The following is a 21,093-nucleotide window of genomic DNA, read 5'->3' on the forward strand; positions in this document are numbered from 1 at the left end:
ATTTTGTGAAGTGCACCAGTCCCTCCTGCAGCAACGCACCCTGACAACATGATGCTGCCACCCCCCTGCTTAACCGTTGAGATGGTGTTCTTCGGCTTGCAAGCCTCCCCCTTTTTCCTCCAAACATAATGATGGTCATTATGGCCAAACAGTTCTATTTTTATTTCATCAGACCAGAGGACATTTCTCCAAAAAGTACGATCTTTGTCCCCATGTGCAGTTGCAAACCGTAGTCTGGCTTTTTTTATGGCGGTTTTGGAGCAGTGGCTTTTTCCTTGCTGAGTAGCCTTTCAGGTTATGTCAATATAGGACTCGTTGTACTGTGGATATAGATACTTTTGTACCTGGTTCCTCCAGCATCTTGCTGTTGTTCTGGGACTGATTTGCACTTTTCGCACCAAAGTACATTCGTCTCCTTCCTGAGCGTTATGACGGCTGCATGGTCCCATGGTGATTATACTTGCGTACTATTGTTTGTACAGATGAATGTGGTACCTTTAGGTGCTTGGAAATTGCTCCCAAGGATGAACCAGACTTGTGGAGGTCTACAGTTTTTACAGAGGTCTTGGCTGATATCTTTTGATTTCAAACAAAGATTTGAAATCAATGATGTCAAACAAAGAGTCCCCGAGTTTGAAGGTAGGCATTGAAATACATCCACAGTTACACCTCCAATTGACTCAAATTATGTCAATTAGCCTACCAGAAGCTTCTAAAGCCATGACATCATTTTCTGGAATTTTACAAGCTGGTTAAAGGCACAGTCAACTTAGTGTATGTAAACTTCTGACCCACTGGAATTGTGATACAGTGAATTATAAGTGAAATAATCTGTCTGTAAACAATTGTTGGAAAAATTACTTTTGTCATGCACAAAGTAGATGTCCTCACCGACTTGCCAAAACTATTTGTTAACAAGAAATTTGTGGATTGTTTTAAAAACGAGGTTTAATGACTCCAACCTAAGTATGTAAACTTACGACTTCAACTGTATGTATGATGAAGTTGCTGATGCATATGGGAAGACTGTTTGTATAAATAACCCCATGCATGTTTTTCCATGTTATTTGGGATTTGATAACAGGGTAAGATTGGTAGGCGTGGTGCAGCTAAAAAGAGCCCTTAACAACCCAGATGTGGTTGAAAACCACACCAGACGATTCTGGGCCAGTGCGGTAGAAGTGGGGGATTGGGTGTGTATTTTGGGGGGCCTCCTGCATTCTTAGCATCATACTAGCCATGATGCAGAAACAGAAGGCATTCAACCTTGTACTATACCATTCATATACAAGTCAACAGTGTACATGTTGTTCTGAGGCTAATGTAGCATTAGTTGCTAACTAGCATTAGCAGCTAAACCTGAGGGTAATGTAGCATTAGCCACTAACTAGCATTAGCACCTAAACCTGAGGGTAATGTAGCATTAGCCGCTAACTAGCATTAGCACCTAAACCTGAGGGTAATGTAGCATTAGCAAAAGGATAGATGTCTCATGCTCTGGCACGCTGCTTTTAGTCCCTGAAAACCTGCCAAAAGTGCTAGATGACACACACAGGCATTTAATACATGTTGTATAATAAAGATTTATTAGGCTGGTATTTGGATTAGACTAGCAGCATTGATATGCTCCTCTCTGATAGCACTTTTTGGAGTTAAAAACAACATAACAACAAAGAATTTCCTATAGGGTTCAGAGTGTCCTCCTGGTAACAGAACCAAGCGTAGGTTTCAGAGTGCCCTCCACGTGTGCTCTGATGTGTTAGTTAATGAAGGAGGTAGGTGTATCCACGGTAATACTCTCTGGGTGAGTTTACACAGCGTAATAATGTAATCACACGGTCAGACGAGTTGGCCCTAGGCAGTGAGTGGGGGTCGCTTACCTGGATCAGCAGTGGGTTAATGTGCCACATCTGGGACGATGGCGCCCGTAACCCTATCCTCCCCCTGGAGGACCTGCGGGCACTAAAATCAGATATGGTTAGAGCACATACAACAGGGGTGACAAGCTCATTCCATGGAGGGCTGAGTGTCTGCTGTTTTTTTGTGTCCAATTAAGACCTAGACAACCAGGTGAGGGGAGTTCCTAACTGATCAGTGACCTTATTTCATCAATATAGTACAAGGGAGGAGCGAAAACCCGGAGACTGTCGGCCCTCCGTGGAATTAGTTAGACACATAACATACAGTATGTAGAAGAGTAAGGGCTGGATTCAATCCGTATCACTTTAGTATCTCGGAAGACCTGCATTAAAATGTAAAGGTAATTTCTGACATATGCAGCGTTTACCATGAGTGAAGTCTCAGCGATGGTGGGAACATTACCTTTAACTGTTAATCGTGCTATGAAGCGGATCTTCAGCGCCAAGGACTGAATAGAGCCCCTAGTGTGTTGTATTTAAAGGGGACCCAAGACAATGTCATCAGTCTAAAGCAGTGTCCTTTCCTTGTCTCCTTTCCTTTGAACTGATGTGAAAACACTTGACAGCAGGACCTCCCTAGTAGGAATCCCCCATGTGGATTCACCCACACTGTCTTATGTAGCAGATAAAGGAAACGAGGAGAGGAGAGGAAGCCAAATTAGACTATTGAGATGCACCCGAGGTAGATTTCTCACCTGATAGGAGTGTTGAATTCGTTTGGCAGCACATTTGGTCTCAGCATACTCTTGAGTCGAGGGGTTGGGACAGGGATGTTCACTGGCACCGCTTAACTGTTATATGTCATCTACATAAACTGAGGCTGGCCGTGTGAAGGCCCCTCGTGCACTTACCAGTACTGTAGTGTGTGCATGTGTGGGTGTCATTATGGAAAGGTAGACATTCGGTACGTGTATTATTTCAATGTAGTCAGTCTGTGATACAGAAGAGAGATTATGAGTTGATAGGACCAGATAAGAGAAGAAAGAGAGAGAGGAGCATACTGTATGTTGAGTGTATGTTGAGTGTGTGTGTTTGTGTGTTGTGCAAACCCGTGATTTCGCTCAGTGACCAAAATGCACCCTCTGATTCACACACTCGTCCAGCTTTCACGCACCACTTTGCTCGCTCGCTCGCACGCATGCACACACGCACACACACACACACACACACGCACACGCACACGCACACAAACACACACACACAGTTCAGACACTTTCCTCTCCTCCATTCCTCCACATTACGTAACATTGACAGACTCCCCACAACAGTACAAACAGGACACCCACACTAAGGTCAGGGGTGTGATGAGGTAACAAGGACAGGAAGAGGAAGGAGGGGTAACCATGGAGACCAGGGGATATAGAGGAAGTGACCACACAGAAGCATACATTACTGATCTGCTCCTGTGTCTTCCTCAGTCTCTGTTGCTCTGGTGTGTCAGATACAATGCTGAAGCCTCTGCCTTTGCTATCCTCAAAGTCCTTTTTATATTTCACCTGAAACAAGAGACAGGGATGAGATTTGAAAAACGACTTAGTCATAATACTTTGCCATTTGAAAATCCTTTCTTTCCACGGTGGTTCTAAGCTGCAACACAATAGTCTGACAAGTATTGTGATGAGAAAGAGAGCCTGCTGTTTTGAACTGAAGATACCAGGGTAAAAGAGGCTGGTCTAAAACAAATGAAGTGTTTTGTTTGGAAATAAGCTGGTTAGTTTAGGTTTGTTCTTGGTTCCATTTAATCTCTGAAAATATTTAAAAGGACAGTTGTTTTGCAGTCCCTCTCATCGCTAAAGAGCAAGACAACAATTCCGACAAAATGATTCTTGATTCAAAGCCGTTCATCTTGTAGATACCCGCACTATACAATAGCTTTGTGTAGGGAACATATTAAACGCAAATTAGAATTCTAATTAAACCTTCATCTTTGACTATTGGAGTTTTGAGAGCTTTATTCTCCAACACTTTGAAGTCTCATATCATGACATAAGCTCTTACATAAAGTATTAATGTGGCACACCTGATCGTTATCTTATTGTGTGGAATAATTATACTTTGTCAAGGGCACACTATGAATAATTCATACATCACTAGACTGCTAGCTATATAGGATTGTAAAGAAAAGCAAGGAAAAGGGGGATGTACAACTGAATGCATTCAACTGAAATGTGTCTTAACCCTTCTGAATCAGAGAGGTGCGGAGGGGGGGGGGGGGCTGCCTTTATCGATATCCTCGTCATCGGCACCCGGGGAACAGTGGGTTAACAGCCTTGCTCAGGGGCAGAACAACAGATTGTCATCTCAGGGATTTGATCCAGCAACCTTTTGGTTACTGGCCCAACACTCCTACCCGCTAGGCTACCGTTAGTCAAGGCTTCATGTTTATTATCTATGCATAGTCACTTTACCCCTACCTACATGTACATATTACAAATTATATTATTTTGTGTTAATACAAAAATCAAGAAATACAAAAATCAAAAATATGTAGGGGCCAAAATGATTGATACCCCTAAAGATTCTTATAAAGTAGTCAAACATTTTGTATTTGAAAATAAGAAATTAGTATGTTTCTAAACACTACATAAACACTACACAACATTAATGTGGATGCTACCATGATTACGTATAGTCCTGAATAAATCATGAATAAGGATGAGTGAGAGCATTAGAGGATCAAAGATCATACCCCCAAGACATGCTAACCTCTCACCATTACCAATAACAGGGGAGGTTAGCATTTTATATCATACCCCCAAGACATGCTAACCTCTCACCATTACCAATAACATGGGAGGTTGGCATTTTATATCATACACCCAAGACATGCTAACCTCTCACCATTACCAATAACATGGGAGGTTAGCATTTTATATCATACCCCCAAGACATGCTAAACTCTCACCATTACCAATAACAGGGGAGGTTAGCATTTTATATCATACACCCAAGACATGCTAACCTCTCATCATTACCAATAACAGGGGAGGTTAGCATTTTATATCATACCCCCAAAACATGCTAAACTCTCACCATTACCAATAACAGGGGAGGTTAGCATTTTATATCATACCCCCAAGACATGCTAACCTCTCACCATTACCAATAACAGGGGAGGTTAGCATTTTATATCATACCCCCAAGACATGCTAAACTCTCACCATTACCAATAACAGGGGAGGTTAGCATTTTATATCATACCCCCAAGACATGCTAAACTCTCACCATTACCAATAACAGGGGAGGTTAGCATTTTATATTATACCCCCAAGACATGCTAACCTCTCACCATTACCAATAACATGGGAGGTTAGCATTTTATAACATAACCCCAAGACATGCTAACCTCTCACCATTACCAATAACAGGGGAGGTTAGCATTTTATATCATACCCCCAAGACATGCTAAACTCTCACCATTACCAATAACAGGGGAGGTTAGCATTTTATACCATAACCCCAAGACATGCTAACCTCTCACCATTACCAATAACAGGGGAGGTTAGCATTTTATATCATACCCCCAAGACATGCTAACCTCTCACCATTACCAATAACATGGGAGGTTAGCATTTTATATCATACCCCCAAGACATGCTAACTCTAACCATTACCAATAACAGGGGAGGTTAGCATTTTATATCATAACCCCAAGACATGCTAACCTCTCACCATTACCAATAACATGGGAGGTTAGCATTTTATATCATACCCCCAAGACATGCTAACCTCTTACCATTACCAATAACATGGGAGGTTAGCATTTTATATCATACCCCCAAGACATGCTAACCTCTTACCATTACCAATAACATGGGAGGTTAGCATTTTATATCATACCCCCAAGACATGCTAACCTCTTACCATTACCAATAACATGGGAGGTTAGCATTTTATATCATACCCCAAGACATGTTAACCTCTCACCATTACCAATAACATGGGAGGTTAGCATAGGAGTGTTTAGAAACATATTCTATTCTTATTTACAATAAAAGTGACTCCAAAATACAATACATTATTTACCATTTATTTTATATGGTACAAAATAATCTGAAACACAACCAAAAACTACAAATGAGTCAGAATCCTGATGTAGTCATTGCGCTTGCGCGCTAGGAATATGAGATCAAATACTAAACTTTTGACTACTTTATTTTGATTTCCCTACTTTATTTATAATAATCTTTAGGGGTGTCAATAATTTTGACCCCTACCTTTTGAGCAAATTAATTATTACATATTCAACAAAATCTCTTTCTCTGAGGAATTGTATTAGTATAAAATAATATGATTTCAACAACAAAAAAGTGCATACAGTATAGCTCAGTATTTGAATTATTTATTTTATAGAGTCATTATTACTCATCATTATCAAGGGTGTCAATAAATTTAGACCCTACTGTATAATTCATACAAACACGAACAGACAGAGCTAGGCTACTGAGCCCTACAATAATGAAGAGTGTAAACCTCATGGACAGAATGGGTTATTAATTTATCAGTTTACCCAAGAGACACGTTTCAGCTGATTTCTCTCAAAGTAGCCTATCAGTGGCGATATTCTGTCCTTCAGTATTAATAGTCTATTATTGCTACTGTTATGTAAGGCTCAACCTGTGATTTATGACTCATATCATTAGCATGTCAAATTAAAGCTAGAAAAACACAGGTTGATAAATATCCCAGACGTTCATGTTTCTGGCTGAGGGACTGGCAGAGGTTCTCAGACAGCACAAGGGAATGGCTGGGACGAGGGGCAGTTCGTTCCACTAAGCTTGCATACTTAGCAGGGCAGGAGAAAAAGCCTGCATACCTACTACAAGTAGCTAGAAGCTCACCAAGAGCTAGGGTTGGCCACCCTGTTACACATCCAAAACCATATGAATTAAATCCAGCAGTCTTCTCAGCTCTGGGTTCTGCTGGTTGACTCACTGAAAAGTGTCAGGTGTACAGCAGTGGAGGCTGCTGAAGAGAGGACGGATCATAATAATGGCTGGAATGGAGCGGCTTCAAACACAAACCATATGTTTGATGTATTTGATTACCATTCCCGTCCTCCCAATTAAGGTGCCACCAACCTCCTGTGATGTACAGATGTACATTATATAATAGATCCATTATTTCGGCGGCAGGGTAGCCTAGTGGTTAGAGCGTTGGACTAGTAACCGGAAGGTTGCGAGTTCAAACCCACGAGCTGACAAGGTACAAATCTGTCGTTCTGCCCCTGAACAGGCAGTTAACCCACTGTTCCCAGGCCGTCATTGAAAATAAGAATTTGTTCTTAACTGACTTGCCTGGTTAAATAAAGGTAAAATAAAAAATAAAAAATAAAAAATCATAGTGTACCAGTGTACTTTGATGGAAACAGACAGGTAGATACGTTAACAGAGCATCTCAATTGGTGTGAAGAGGCTTGTGTTTATTTGTGGCTCTAGGGCAGGTGCTGTACGTGGTAAACAACAGTAGAATGGATCTGGTGAGATAGGCATTGCTTTGCTCCTCCGTGATAGTCGATAAGCACAGTCACTCACTCACACTGACCACCAGAGAGACAGAGAGAAAGAGAGAGAGAGAGAGAGAGAGAAAGAGAGACGCCGGGGTAAATTACTCTAGTAAATCTCTGATGGTAAATTACACTGTCAGGTAATAACAGTTCCTTTTATTACAGCATCCATGGCTGGTGCCGAGAGAGACGGCAATAATACACACAGACCTGGCTGTTGCTCTACACTGAGGATGTCCTCAGTCGGGTTTGAGGACAGGGATCGATATGAGTAGGTATCACCGACTGGGTTTGCAAAGAATTGTGGGCTGATTGTAGAGGGGGGCATGGCTACCTCATATGGTTTCTCTGACACATAGAATCTCTGACCATCTGGTAACAGAGGGGGCAACTGCACGGCAATTGTGGGGGTGCTTGGCCGCCAGACAATAATGAACAGGGGCCAACATGATCTCAGTGACTGTGTCAGGGTCGCTCAGCCAGTTAGGACAGCACTCTGAGGGGACAGAGAGGGAGGATTATCCCAGGCCAGTTAACAGACAAAAGCTGAAAGTGCATCAGGAGTTTTGTCATAGGACAAAACACAAATGAGGATGAACAATCAATGTGCAAGAGCTAGTTCTGTCAGTGAGAGACTGGAGTGTTCTATATTTTGTGTGAGTGTGTGTGTGTGTGTGTGTGTGTGTGTGTGTGTGTGTGTGTGTGTGTGTGTGTGTGTGTGTGTGTGTGTGTGTGTGTGTGTGTGTGTGTGTGTGTTTGTGAGAGAGAGAGTGAGAGTGTGTGTCAGAGAGTGAGAGTCTGTGTGTGAGAGTGAGAGAGACAGAGACAGAGATGCCCCTCTCCCTGGCCTGGGACATAGCCTGACTCCTTCTGGAGACCACTGAGTGGAAAGCTGTCCCTCAGTGAACCAACAATCTGCTGCCAAAACATGCTACCAAACATGACAGCTTCAGACGATGGTGATTTATAGTATGTTTTATGAAAATGTTCAGTTGCCAGACATGCCCCAAAATGTTGTCTATTTTGTACAGTATGTCTGCATTGTTGTTCAGGCTACAACAAAGGAGAAGAAGGAGAAAAAAACAAGGGAAATCAAGCGTGAAAGGTGACATAAGAGTCAGACATTGTTGACCGACTCCTCTAGGGCATGGGCGTTCCACCAGAAAGGCTGACATGTTGTGTCTAGAAATGACCCAGATGTGAGCCAGTTTCAGGCTAAGAGCTAACAGTCATACCTAGAGAGCCTAACTTAGAGGGAGTGAGTGCTGTATGACTGTCCCCCTGACATAGAAGACAACTTGTTCTGACAGTGTCCTCTATACTACTTCATCTCTCCACCCTCACTTAACAGGCTGTCTGATTTTCTAGTGTAGGCCCAAGTTACAGCAAATATCACACCAAATGTTAGTCATCAAATTAAGGTTGTGTCTCGCTTCAGGAAACTAGGTGTATGTTGCACATCACTACTTCACAGGAGAGGCATTTGATTGTAAACATGTATTTTTTTTATCAAAATGCGTTTTTGGGCAGAAATGCCTTCTGGAAGTTTAATGTGCCTTAATAAAACACTTGTTTTTCGTAAATACAAATAAAAACATAAAATTATGAGCATAGTTGGTTTAGCCATGGAAAAAGACAGGAACCTTCCCGCTAGCCATGATTGGCTGAGATAATGGATGGGTTGATGGGAGATGAGTTTGGATTGGTCTGCCATGTGGCATGCTTCTGTCTATAACGTGAGCTGTTCAGTATGTGTTCAGTATGTGTTGATAGTCCTTTCTACTGTGCCGTTTTTGAAAGATATAACGTTAGCCATCGAGAACTACAAAAGTTTTGCTACTTTTCTCAACAACATTGATGCCCTGAATATAGCAGGCACTATTGACAGTTGGAAAAAGTGATGGGCTACTTTCTGCACATGCCACGGTCAGTGTGAACCTGAGTGACTTGACACAACGCTGGCCAAACAAGATGTAGCTACAAACAAAACAGAGTTAAATGGTTCCAGTCTGCCGTGAGCGTTCATCCATGTATACGGGTAAGAGTCTAGCTACATTTATAGATATAAGTTTCAAATTTAGTCAGAAAGTCGTTTTCATTGCAAGTTAAAGCATACTGTTAGCTAACTAGAGAACGTTTGCCTTCCGGGTCGCTCACTAAAGTCACGTGTATCATCTGTGTAGTAATATTATTCAAATCAGAAAATCCATTTGCTTTGCTATAGCCTAATGTTAGCTAGCTAACATTGAACCTGGTTGGTTAGCTTTAGCAACCTACAGAGTCATACTACAGCTTTGACAATGTTTGTATTGGTAGTAGTATGAGGTGGGATTATGTCGGTTTATTGTTTAGCTAGCTAGCTACATGTCTGAACAAAAGACTCTACTTTGCCATGATGATTACATTACCCATCGAGTTAGCCAGGTATTTTTCAATATTTTTTCCAATATTTTTTTTCTTCAAGTTAGCCAGGTAGCGTATTTTTACCTGGAGTTTTTCCTTATTGTAGGCTACCACTAGTCTACATCTTTGGTTGTTTACTAAACTACTCACTCTGTTTAGCACATGGCCTCATATGTGAATCCTTAAAGAGATGGATGGGGCTAAGGCTTAAGAGGGTGTGAATGATACTGATTGGGTTTAGACAAAGAAGAGCTCTCCAGTAGGTGTACCAAACATTCAAGGGGCATTTTCTCAAAAGTGGGGTTACAATTGTATCAACTTTCAAAAGAAGAATTACTTTCCCATTGTTCCTCAACTGCAGTGTATGATATACCATTTTCTAGCTCTGAGTCTCTACCGATCCCCGCATTAGCCTCATGCTCCCTCTACTTTGTCTCCCTGCTTCTGCTCATATCCTGTCATCAAAATAATAAAAATACCTAAGGAGATCAGAATTCTGTTCTCCTTAAAAAAAAACTTTAAAAAAAGATTGTGATGCACCGAAAAGAAACAGGTAGAAACAATTACTGTAGTTCGAAATTAGGAGTAGGAATGTTAAAATAGATACTCCAACAACAATTTTTTTTAAACACTTGATCCTATCTCTTTGGGGCCATGTAAATAGAACCATAGGTTAATCAGGGAAATCTCCAGTGGAGCTGGAGCCCTATCGGCCCCTTAGATTAGTTGCTTCAAGCTTAAATAACCAAATTACTGACGCGCCACCGCCTTTGAGAATGTGCTCCAAAAAACAGGCCAAAGAATGGATTGCTTGTGTGCGAAGCAGAGACAAGATTATATTTTCCTATCCACTGGTTGTTACAGTGTGTGTGTGCAATAAACCCTAATGCACTGATACAGTTGGATGAATGTTGACATACAGTACAGTACATACAATACAGTAAAGTGATTGTGTGTGGCTCAGTTGCAAGGAAATGACAATATCAGGATTGTAGGTTCGATTCTCACTGGGGCCACCTACACAAAAATGTATGCACGCACTACTGTAAGACGCTAAGTATAAAAGCCTGTGCTAAATGGCACGTATAAGTAACTAACAATCAAATGATCTGTAGTTATAGAGTACATCATTTGATCAGTGGCTATGGATACATGAGCCTATGTGAGAGTGGGGGAATGGAAGCTGCTGATGATTAATACAAGTTATACGATCCATTAATCTGTATGAAGAAGATGATGAGAGTACCTTGATGATTCTGATAGTCAGAAGTTCATCATTACAGAGAGAGCTTAGAGCCTTGCTTGTGAATACATATAACGCTATCCGTGTCTTCAGACACATGTTTGATGCCTTTAGATGATCTGCAGTGTTTATGACTGCAGAATGAAAGCAATACAGCTCTCTGTAGACTCGAGATTCAGGGTAAACCAAATCAGACAGATCCTGTGAGTGAGCTCCCCTCCCTCCCTCCCTCCCTCCCTCCCTCCCTCCCTCCCTCCCTCCCTCCCTCCCTCCCTCCCTCCCTCCCCCACCTCCTTCTCTCTCCCTCCCTCCCTCTCTTTGACGTTCCTGTCTCTTCCTTTTGGCTGTGTTCTGAGCCAAAGGACTGGCATGTGGACAGACACCCAGTGTGTCTGTGTTTCTTTGACAGATGGGCCCTGGCTGTGTGTCCCTGTACAGGCGAGTTAGGGATCTGATACCCAGATACGGGCAGAAAGGGAGGTATAGCAAAGGAGCAAAACATGGGAGTGGTGTTTCACTGCTGTGGCATATTACACCTCTGTGACGACATAGAAGTTTGGATCCTCTAGTTCCCTCATTTTTAACAATGTGTTTTCCAGCCCAGCACCTGAAAATGATGTGAATTAGACGACATACACAAACATTGAAGGCCATCTCACCTGGCTCTGCAATTCACTCTGATGTCTCAGTCTCAGGTTCTCTGGGGTGTCAGTCACAATGGTGAAGGACTGCTTGGGGTAGTGCCTGGAGAGAGAGAGGGTAGGGAGGTACATATGTGAATATTGAACTACTGCTATGAGAAGACGATTCCTCTCCTTTGCACAAATTATGTTGTCTTATAATCTAATGGCAAAGAATGGAGACATGTTCATGTTTACCGTCCTTAACGTTAAAGTAGGAAGTCAGCTAATTGATTCCCAAAAGTTAGTGTCAAGTATATTTGAGTGCAAGGTTGTCTCCTACATTTTGGTTATTCACAAAGGATCTAGCTTTTCAGACCCACAATTACAACAACTGAGTCCTATTGGCATATGGACAACTTTTAAGAACAATCATCAAGTAAAATGCTCCTAATAAACATTCCCCAAAAGCCCAGATATACACTGTGTTGAGAATAGAAAATGTAGAATGTGAATAGGACTTAACAGGCACAGGCAATACTTGCTAAAACAATTGCCTATTGAAAAGTCTAAAAGCTGAAAGTTCAGCTATGACCTGATGACAACATTGAAAAAGGGAAACTTTGAATGACCTGAACAAAGGTGACAAACATATCACTGTTACATGGGAAACACTAGGCTCTGCCCACAGCCTTTTGGTTTGAATGATGGAATGACAACTCAAAGCAAAAGAGCAAACTGCACACACACACACACACACGCACACGCACACGCACACACACAAACAAACAAACAAACGAACAAACAAACAAACATAACAAATCAAACACAAACATATTGGTCTTCTTGAGCTTCAAGATTGCATGTTTGGTCCAAGTGCAAATTGGTTCAATAAAGCTTATTGTTAAATTAATGTATAATGAAAACATAAAGTAAAAGTCTTTGGTTGGATAGGGTTCATGGAAATCACACCTAAACTATCCCTCTGATATACCCCATGTCCAGTGAGGAAATAGGAGGCTGGATCTGTGTCTGTGTTTGAGAGGGTGCTGGAAAGGGATGAAGGGCCCTTGAATGTGTTTGCCTGGGAGGGATAGAGGGACAGAGGTAGAAAAGAATGGAGGGATGAAGAGATGAAGTGGTTGACCACACTTCATCCCTCACAGGCTGTGACTAAGGATGCCAGGGGGAGCTGGCAAAGGTCCCCGACTTTACACATGGGAGTCTAGAGAGAACATCAAAAACAGAGAGATGGACAGAGTACTGAGAGAGAGAGAGGGCCAGATAGTGAGTGAAATGGACAGAGTACTGACAGAGAGGGCCAGATAGTGAGAGAGATGGACAGAGTACTGAGAGAGAGAGAGAGAGAGAGAAAGAGCAAGAGAGACAGAGAGAGAGAGAGAGAGAGAGAGACAGATAGTGAGAGAGATGGACAGAGTACTGAGAGAGAGGGCCAGATAGTGAGAGAGATGGACAGAGTACTGAGAGAGGGCCAGATAGTGAGAGAGATGGAGAGATAGTGAGAGAGATCAGTTGATTGTTGTAGATGACTGAGAAAGAGAGAGATGGAGGAGATCTCTTTCAGCACAGTTCCAACAGCTATGATGGATGCGTAACCAGGCCAGCTCCGCTCAGTAGTGTGAAAAGCTCTTAGTAGTACCTAAAGTTGTTGAGTATACATGTTGATTCGTTTATGGTATGAATAATATTGGGTTCATTTATTTTTCATATTTCTGCATGTTTTGCGATTTCCACAAATAAACCTAAAATAATATTTGTTCTAAGACATCAAAAACCAAAACTTACAATGGTAGATTGTAAACAACCATTCTCTTAACAACAAGCACAAGGCTGGGGTTACACGGACAACGTTTTCCCATCTGTCTAACTTTCCTTATTTAAAACAGTCTGGCAGAACACCAAGCAAACACTTGTGTAAACATTTTAAGTATTGGAATGAAGTTTGTGAACGGGAAGGTAAGCAAAGCAGCTTATTTAAGTTGAACATGCAAAGTACTGGAACATCGCTCACTAAATGTAGGGGTAAAGACAGGTACTGGAAGTAAGGGGTTGGTGCCCACAGGTTCTTTACAGACGGGTTTCCCAGGTCTTAAAAACAGTAGAGCGACGTAGTCTCAATTGTCTAGCGATCAGTGCCGCTGCGCTCAGAACGCACACGTACAGTGCCTTGCGAAAGTATTCGGCCCCCTTGAACTTTGCGACCTTTTGACACATTTTAGGCTTCAAACATAAAGATAAAAAACTGTATTTTTTTGTGAAGAATCAACAACAAGTGGGACACAATCATGAAGTGGAACGACATTTATTGGATATTTCAAACTTTTTTAACAAATCAAAAACTAAAAAATTGGGCGTGCAAAATTATTCAGCCCCCTTAAGTTAATACTTTGTAGCGCCACCTTTTGCTGCGATTACAGCTGTAAGTCGCTTGGGGTAAGTCTCTATCAGTTTTGCACATCGAGAGACTGAAATTTTTTCCCATTCCTCCTTGCAAAACAGCTCGAGCTCAGTGAGGTTGGATGGAGAGCATTTGTGAACAGCAGTTTTCAGTTCTTTCCACAGATTCTCGATTGGATTCAGGTCTGGACTTTGACTTGGCCATTCTAACACCTGGATATGTTTATTTTTGAACCATTCCATTGTAGATTTTGCTTTATGTTTTGGATCATTGTCTTGTTGGAAGACAAATCTCCGTCCCAGTCTCAGGTCTTTTGCAGACTCCATCAGGTTTTCTTCCAGAATGGTCCTGTATTTGGCTCCATCCATCTTCCCATCAATTTTAACCATCTTCCCTGTCCCTGCTGAAGAAAAGCAGGCCCAAACCATGATGCTGCCACCACCATGTTTGACAGTGGGGATGGTGATGAGCTGTGTTGCTTTTACGCCAAACATAACGTTTTGCATTGTTGCCAAAAAGTTCAATTTTGGTTTCATCTGACCAGAGCACCTTCTTCCACATGTTTGGTGTGTCTCCCAGGTGGCTTGTGGCAAACTTTAAACGACACTTTTTATGGATATCTTTAAGAAATGGCTTTCTTGCCACTCTTCCATAAAGGCCAGATTTGTGCAATATACGACTGATTGTTGTCCTATGGACAGAGTATCCCACCTCAGCTGTAGATCTCTGCAGTTCATCCAGAGTGATCATGGGCCTCTTGGCTGCATCTCTGATCAGTCTTCTCCTTGTATGAGCTGAACGCTTAGAGGGACGGCCAGGTCTTGGTAGATTTGCAGTGGTCTGATTCTCCTTCCATTTCAATATTATCGCTTGCACAGTGCTCCTTGGGATGTTTAAAGCTTGGGAAATCTTTTTGTATCCAAATCCGTCTTTAAACTTCTTCACAACAGTATCTCGGACCTGCCTGGTGTGTTCCTTGTTCTTCATGATGCTCTCTGCGCTTTTGACGGACCTCTGAGACTATCACAGTGCAGGTGCATTTATACGGAGACTTGATTACACACAGGTGGATTTTATTTATCATCATTAGTCATTTAGGTCAACATTGGATCATTCAGAGATCCTCACTGAACTTCTGGAGAGAGTTTGCTGCACTGAAAGTAAAGGGGCTGAATAATTTTGCACGCCCAATTTTTCCGTTTTTGTTAAAAAAGTTTGAAATATCCAATAAATGTCATTCCACTTCATGATTGTGTCCCACTTGTTGTTGATTCTTCACAAAAAAATACAGTTTTATATCTTTATGTTTGAAATGTGGCAAAAGGTCGCAAAGTTCAAGGGGGCCGAATACTTTCGCAAGGCACTGACCCCCTGCTTACACTCTTCAACTGGCTGTCCTATTATTATTATTGTTATTATTGTTTTTTTTTTTTTTTTTTTAATACCCTGTTTTCTCCCCAATTTCGTGGTATCCAATTGTTTTTAGTTACTACTATCTTGTCTCATCGCTACAACTCCCGTACGGCTTGTCACTTTGTCGCCACTGTTCATAAGATTTCCACACTGGAGAGCAGAGAGCAGCTATAGGATGGGAGAGGGAATTTGAATAGATGTCTGTTAACAATGACGTTGTGGAAGCAACCATTTTGGACATTATTCTACCACTAAAGTACAAATTCAAGCCCCTGACTATTAGCATATCCACATTGCTCAATCTGTTAGACATTAAACAAAGATTGTGGGTGTGATAAGGAAGGGTACATTGTAAGTTATTCTGAGTAAGAAAGAACATTTGCTAAAATTGTCATCTCGTTGCATTTTAAATGTGTTACTGTTCTTGTCTATCAGTGTATCAGTGTTTTGCTTCTTGACATGTTTTATGTTTTTGTGTGGACCCCAGGAAGAATAGCTGCTGTTTCGGCAAAAGATAATTGGGATTTGAATAAACCATTGAACCATTTCCCCTCTCATACGATCCTCTGAACAACAAAGGGAGCAATGCGAGATGATGAGTCAAGAGCTTCACCAGAGTACAGTATACTGACCTCACACTAACGTTACAGAGCTTCACTAGAGAACAGCATATTAGCTCTATTAGTGCTTCACTTGAGTACAGAATACTGACCTCACTCTACTCTCCCGTATGGGAGTTGTAGCGATGAGACAAGATAGTAGCTACTAAACAATTGAATACCACGAAAAAGGGGTAAAATTTTTATTTTTTTTAAAAACAGAGCTTCACGAGAGTACAGTATACTGACCTCACACTAAAAGAGCTTCACCAGAGTACAGTATACTGACCTCACACTAACATTACAGAGCTTCACTAGAGTAGAGTATTCTGACCTCACACTAACATTACAGATCTTCACCAGAGTACAGTATACTGACCTCACACTAACATTACAGAGCTTCACTAGAGTACAGTATATTGACCTCACACGAATATTACAAAGCTTCATGAGAGTACAGTATTTGGACCTCACACTAACATTACAAAGCTTCATGAGAGTACAGTATTTGGACCTCACACTAACATTACAAAGCTTCATGAGAGTACAGTATTTGGACCTCACACTAACATTACAAAGCTTCATGAGAGTACAGTATATTGACCTCACACGAATATTACAGAGCTTCACTAGAGTACAGTATACTGACCTCACTAATATAGCTTCACTAGAGTACAGTATACTGACCTCACTAATATAGCTTCACTAGAGTACAGTATACTGACCTCACTAATATAGCTTCACTAGAGTACAGTATACTGACCTCACACTAATAGAGCTTCACCGGAGTACAGTATACTGACCTCACACTAACATTATAGCTTCACCAGAGTACAGTATACTGACCTCACACTAATAGAGCTTCACCGGAGTACAGTATACTGACCTCACACTAACATTATAGCTTCACCAGAGTACAGTATACTGACCTCACACTAATAGAGCTTCACTTGAGTACAGTATACTGACCTCACACTAATAGAGCTTGACTAGAGTACAATATATTGACCTCACACTAACATTACAGAGCTTCACCAGAGTACAGTATGCTGACCTCACACTAATAGAGCTTCACCGGAGTACAGTATACTGACCTCACACTAACATTACAGAGCTTCACCAGAGTACAGTATACCGACCTCACACTAACATTACAGAGATTCACTAGAGTACAGTACAGTGACCTCACACTAATAGAGCTTCACTAGAGTACAGCATATTGACCTCACACTAACATTACAGAGCTTCACTAGAGTACAGTATACTGACCTCACACTAATAGAGCTTCACTGGAGTTCAGTATATTGACCTCACACTAATATTACAGAGCTTCACCAGAGTACAGTATATTGACCTCACACTATAGCTTCACTAGAGTACAGTATACTGACCTCACACTAACATTACAGAATCATCACTGTCTGAAAAGACACTGACAGGCAGCCCCATGGGAGTACACAGTTAACCACAGCCTAGGGCAACTCAAACAAGATTGCCACCCAAAAGAGCCACTGCTTTTTGTTGTTGCGGATAAGACATATCTATGGAAGGCTTTACCACTGTTATTGTGTATTGGTGACACTAATAAAGTCTGTCAGTATGTAACATCACTTTCCATACAACAATTACTTCCTGGAAACAATCTGTTGAGATCCCTTAACACGTCTCTAGGGGACGAGCTACACAATACAGGGAGGATGAGGAACAAGAGGAACAATGAAGTGCATCGACTCTTCTGTTTCTCTTCCTCTATTTCCAGCTCATTTTCACCACTGGTAACACAAATGAGATGTCAGTAGTGTTGTTGAACTCCTGGCCTAGAGGTTCCAAGTACTGCTGCTTGTTCTTTTTATCACCACACACCTGGTGTCCCAGGTCTGAACCAGTCACTACACCACTCTGTTTATGTCACGGCTCTCAATCAGCTCCTCATTAGAGGTATGGCCCCTCAGGCCAGGAGTTGAATAGTTCTGCCACAGGGCATCTAAAAGACGTCAAGAAAGACAGGCAAATAACTTGGTCCCAGTGGTACTATTCCGGAAAACCAAACTTGTAGGTAGAGTGCCTTCAAAACAAGCATTCTCTCTCTCTGTCACAGGAGCGGAGGCTCATAGAAAGGTTTCATGTGTGGCTTTGGTTACCGTCTCTTGGGCATGGACAGCTAAAAGACCTGGGAGAGGAGAGAGTGTATGTGTGGGTGGCCTGTGTGTATAAGTGAGTATGTGTGGGAGCTCTGTCCTCTACAGGTCCTCTGTTTAGCTGCCTCTACCTCCCCCTCTCCAGGCCTAGAGTTACACTTCAGTGGCCCCAGTCTCCATTGACAACGCTGGACACTTTGTTTGGGCGGCGCAACCCAATCCCCTGAAACAAAGGCCCACTCTGTGGGATGTCATACACTCGCTCGGCAGCCAAGGTACCTCTTCCTTGGCCAGAATAAAAAAGAAAGGTACAATAAGCTATTTATGCCTGGACTACAGAATTAAAAAACCTCCTGGAATGTGAGATCCCCCATTTTTTTTCTTCCTGTTTGTATTTAATTTACTTTGAGGTTCTTACCGTGTTCATTTTTCCCCATCTGGTAGCAGAATGGAGACAACAATCAGTTTGACCTTGAAAGAAATATGTGATTGCCACAACAAAATGAGCACAAATAATCTCTGTTATATACGTGTTGCTACAACAGCTGAGCACAGGTAACCTCTTAATAAGGACCAACCTGGGTATAAAGACAGGAATATACAGGCCAAAGCACATCCACTCGCTATGCTAACAATGCGTTTACTTCCGCCACATCTGAAACAACTAAACAAACAGATTGCTTTGTGTGTCCTTGCGTCGGAAAAACAGCAAACATATAAAATATGAAAAAGTCATCAAATGTGGCATATCAAGAAACGCCAAGTTCCAACCACATTCAAACTTCTAGTTAAACCTCCCTCCTCCCTCCCTCCTCCCTCCCCCTGTCTGGGGAGCAAGGTGTGGCCTATAACATCAACTGCATGCCCGCTATACAAAAGATCACAGTAGGAATCAAACATTTGGTTCTTGTTTTGGTATGCTTCAAATCAGGTCTCTAAGGTCTACTAATTCAAAGGGCCAGATGTAGCAGGAGTTTTTCCAATAGGTGATGGAAAATGAAAACAAAGCACCCCCAGCCATTCCACTTATTTCATGTATTCCAGTCCGAGCCCATCTGATTCAGCCAATTCATGACTTGATGACCAGGGGAATCTAGTGTGTTAGTTCTGCAATAGATCAAATAAGTCTAACAACTGGGGGTAGTTGAGGAGAGGTTTGGGACACAGTATAGTATCTAATATAGGTATTTCAGTGAAAATCACAACTGTCACTTTCTCCTGCCTCGTTACACAAGTTTCCAATTGGCTCATTCCACCCCTCTCCTCTCCACTGCGACTCTTTCCCAGGTTGTTATTCAGAAAGAGAACGTTCTCAAGCTGACCTTGTAAAATAACGTTGAATGCATAATGTGTTGGCTCAGGACAGATCCAGAGAAATGGGATCGTTAAGAGGAGGGAAAGATACGATGACTTGGCTTGCTCCCCTTTACTGTGGGAGGGATTCTTAACCCAGGAAACAGAGCAAAAGTCAGTTCAAACAAAGCATGAGGGCACACTGCTCACACACACACACATATACTTTTCATGCTGGCTTGAACACAGACACATAGACATATATATATATATATATATATATATATATATATATATATATATATATATATATATATATATATATATATATGTATGTATATAGCTTACTTTTAAAAAACATTTATTTTACCTTTATTTAACTAGGCAAGTCAGTTAAGAACAAATTCTTATTTTCAATGACGGCCTAGGAACAGTGGTATATAACCAACCAAATATGCACTAACTAGCATGACCTCTATCAAAAATGGACCCCCACACTAACGCCCGCATGGACACACACTCCAATACCTTGACTTTGTTGTCCTTAAGCCATTTTGCCACAACTTTGGAAGTATGCTTGGGGTCATTGTCCATTTGGAAGACACATTTGCAACAAAGCTTTAACTTTGTGACTGATGTCTTGAGATGTTGCTTCAATATATGCACATAATTTTCCTCCCTCATGATGCCATCTATTTTGTGAAGTGCACCAGTCCTTCCTGCAGCAAAGCACTCCCACATGATGATGCTGCCACCCCCTTTGTTTCAGGGTAGGGATGGTGTTCTTCGGCTTGCAAGCCTCCCCCTTTTTCCTCTAAACAATGGTCATTATGACCAAACAGTTCTATTTTTGTTTCATCAGATCAGAGGACATTTCTCCAAAAAGTATGATCTTTGTCCCCATGTGCAGTTGCAAACCGTAGTCTGGCTTTTTATTGGCGGTTTTGGAGCAGTGGCTTCTTCCTTGCTGAGTGGCCTTTCAGGTTATGTCGATACAGGACTCGTTTTACTGTGGATATAGATACTTTTGTACCTGTTTCCTCCAGCATCTTCACAAGGTCCTTTGCTGTTGCTCTGGGATTGATTTGCACCTTTCATCTCTAGGAGACATAACGCGTCTCCTTCCTCAGTGGTATGACGGCTGCGTGGTCCCATAGAGATAATACTTGCGTACTATTGTTTGTACAGATGAACGTGGTACCTTCAGGCGTGTGGAAATTGCTCCCAAGGATGAACCAGACGTGGAGGTCTACAATTTGTTTTCTGAAGTCGTGGCTGATTTCATTTCACAATGATGTCAAGCAAAGAGGCACTGAGTTTGAAGGTAGGCCTTGAAATACATCCACAGGTACACCTCCTCAAATTATGTCAATTAGCCTATCAGAAGTTTCTAAAGCCATGACATCATTTTCTGGAATTTTACAAGCTGTTTAAAGGCACACACAGTCAACGTAGTGTATGTAAACTTCTGACCCACTGGAATTGTGATACAGTGAATTATAAGTTAAATAATCTGTCTGTAAACAATTGTTGGAAAAAT

The 21,093-nt window shown here is 41.7% G+C and overlaps 1 protein-coding gene across 1 annotated transcript in view; it reads right to left on the minus strand.

The window, feature by feature from the left end:
* Window positions 1–21,093, minus strand: part of LOC139366808 (LIM zinc-binding domain-containing Nebulette-like) — a 54,737-nt gene that overhangs the window by 3,974 nt on the left and 29,670 nt on the right. The window contains exons 3-5 of the mRNA XM_071104509.1: window positions 11,731–11,815; window positions 3,195–3,415; window positions 1,881–1,962 (exon numbers count right to left, since the gene is read on the minus strand). Of these exons, the coding sequence (XP_070960610.1) occupies window positions 1,881–1,962; window positions 3,195–3,415; window positions 11,731–11,815 (388 nt within the window). The remainder of the gene's footprint in view (window positions 1–1,880; window positions 1,963–3,194; window positions 3,416–11,730; window positions 11,816–21,093) is intronic.

Source organism: Oncorhynchus clarkii, chromosome 15, assembly GCF_045791955.1.
Source record: "Oncorhynchus clarkii lewisi isolate Uvic-CL-2024 chromosome 15, UVic_Ocla_1.0, whole genome shotgun sequence".
NCBI classification, from domain to species: Eukaryota; Metazoa; Chordata; class Actinopteri; order Salmoniformes; family Salmonidae; genus Oncorhynchus; species Oncorhynchus clarkii.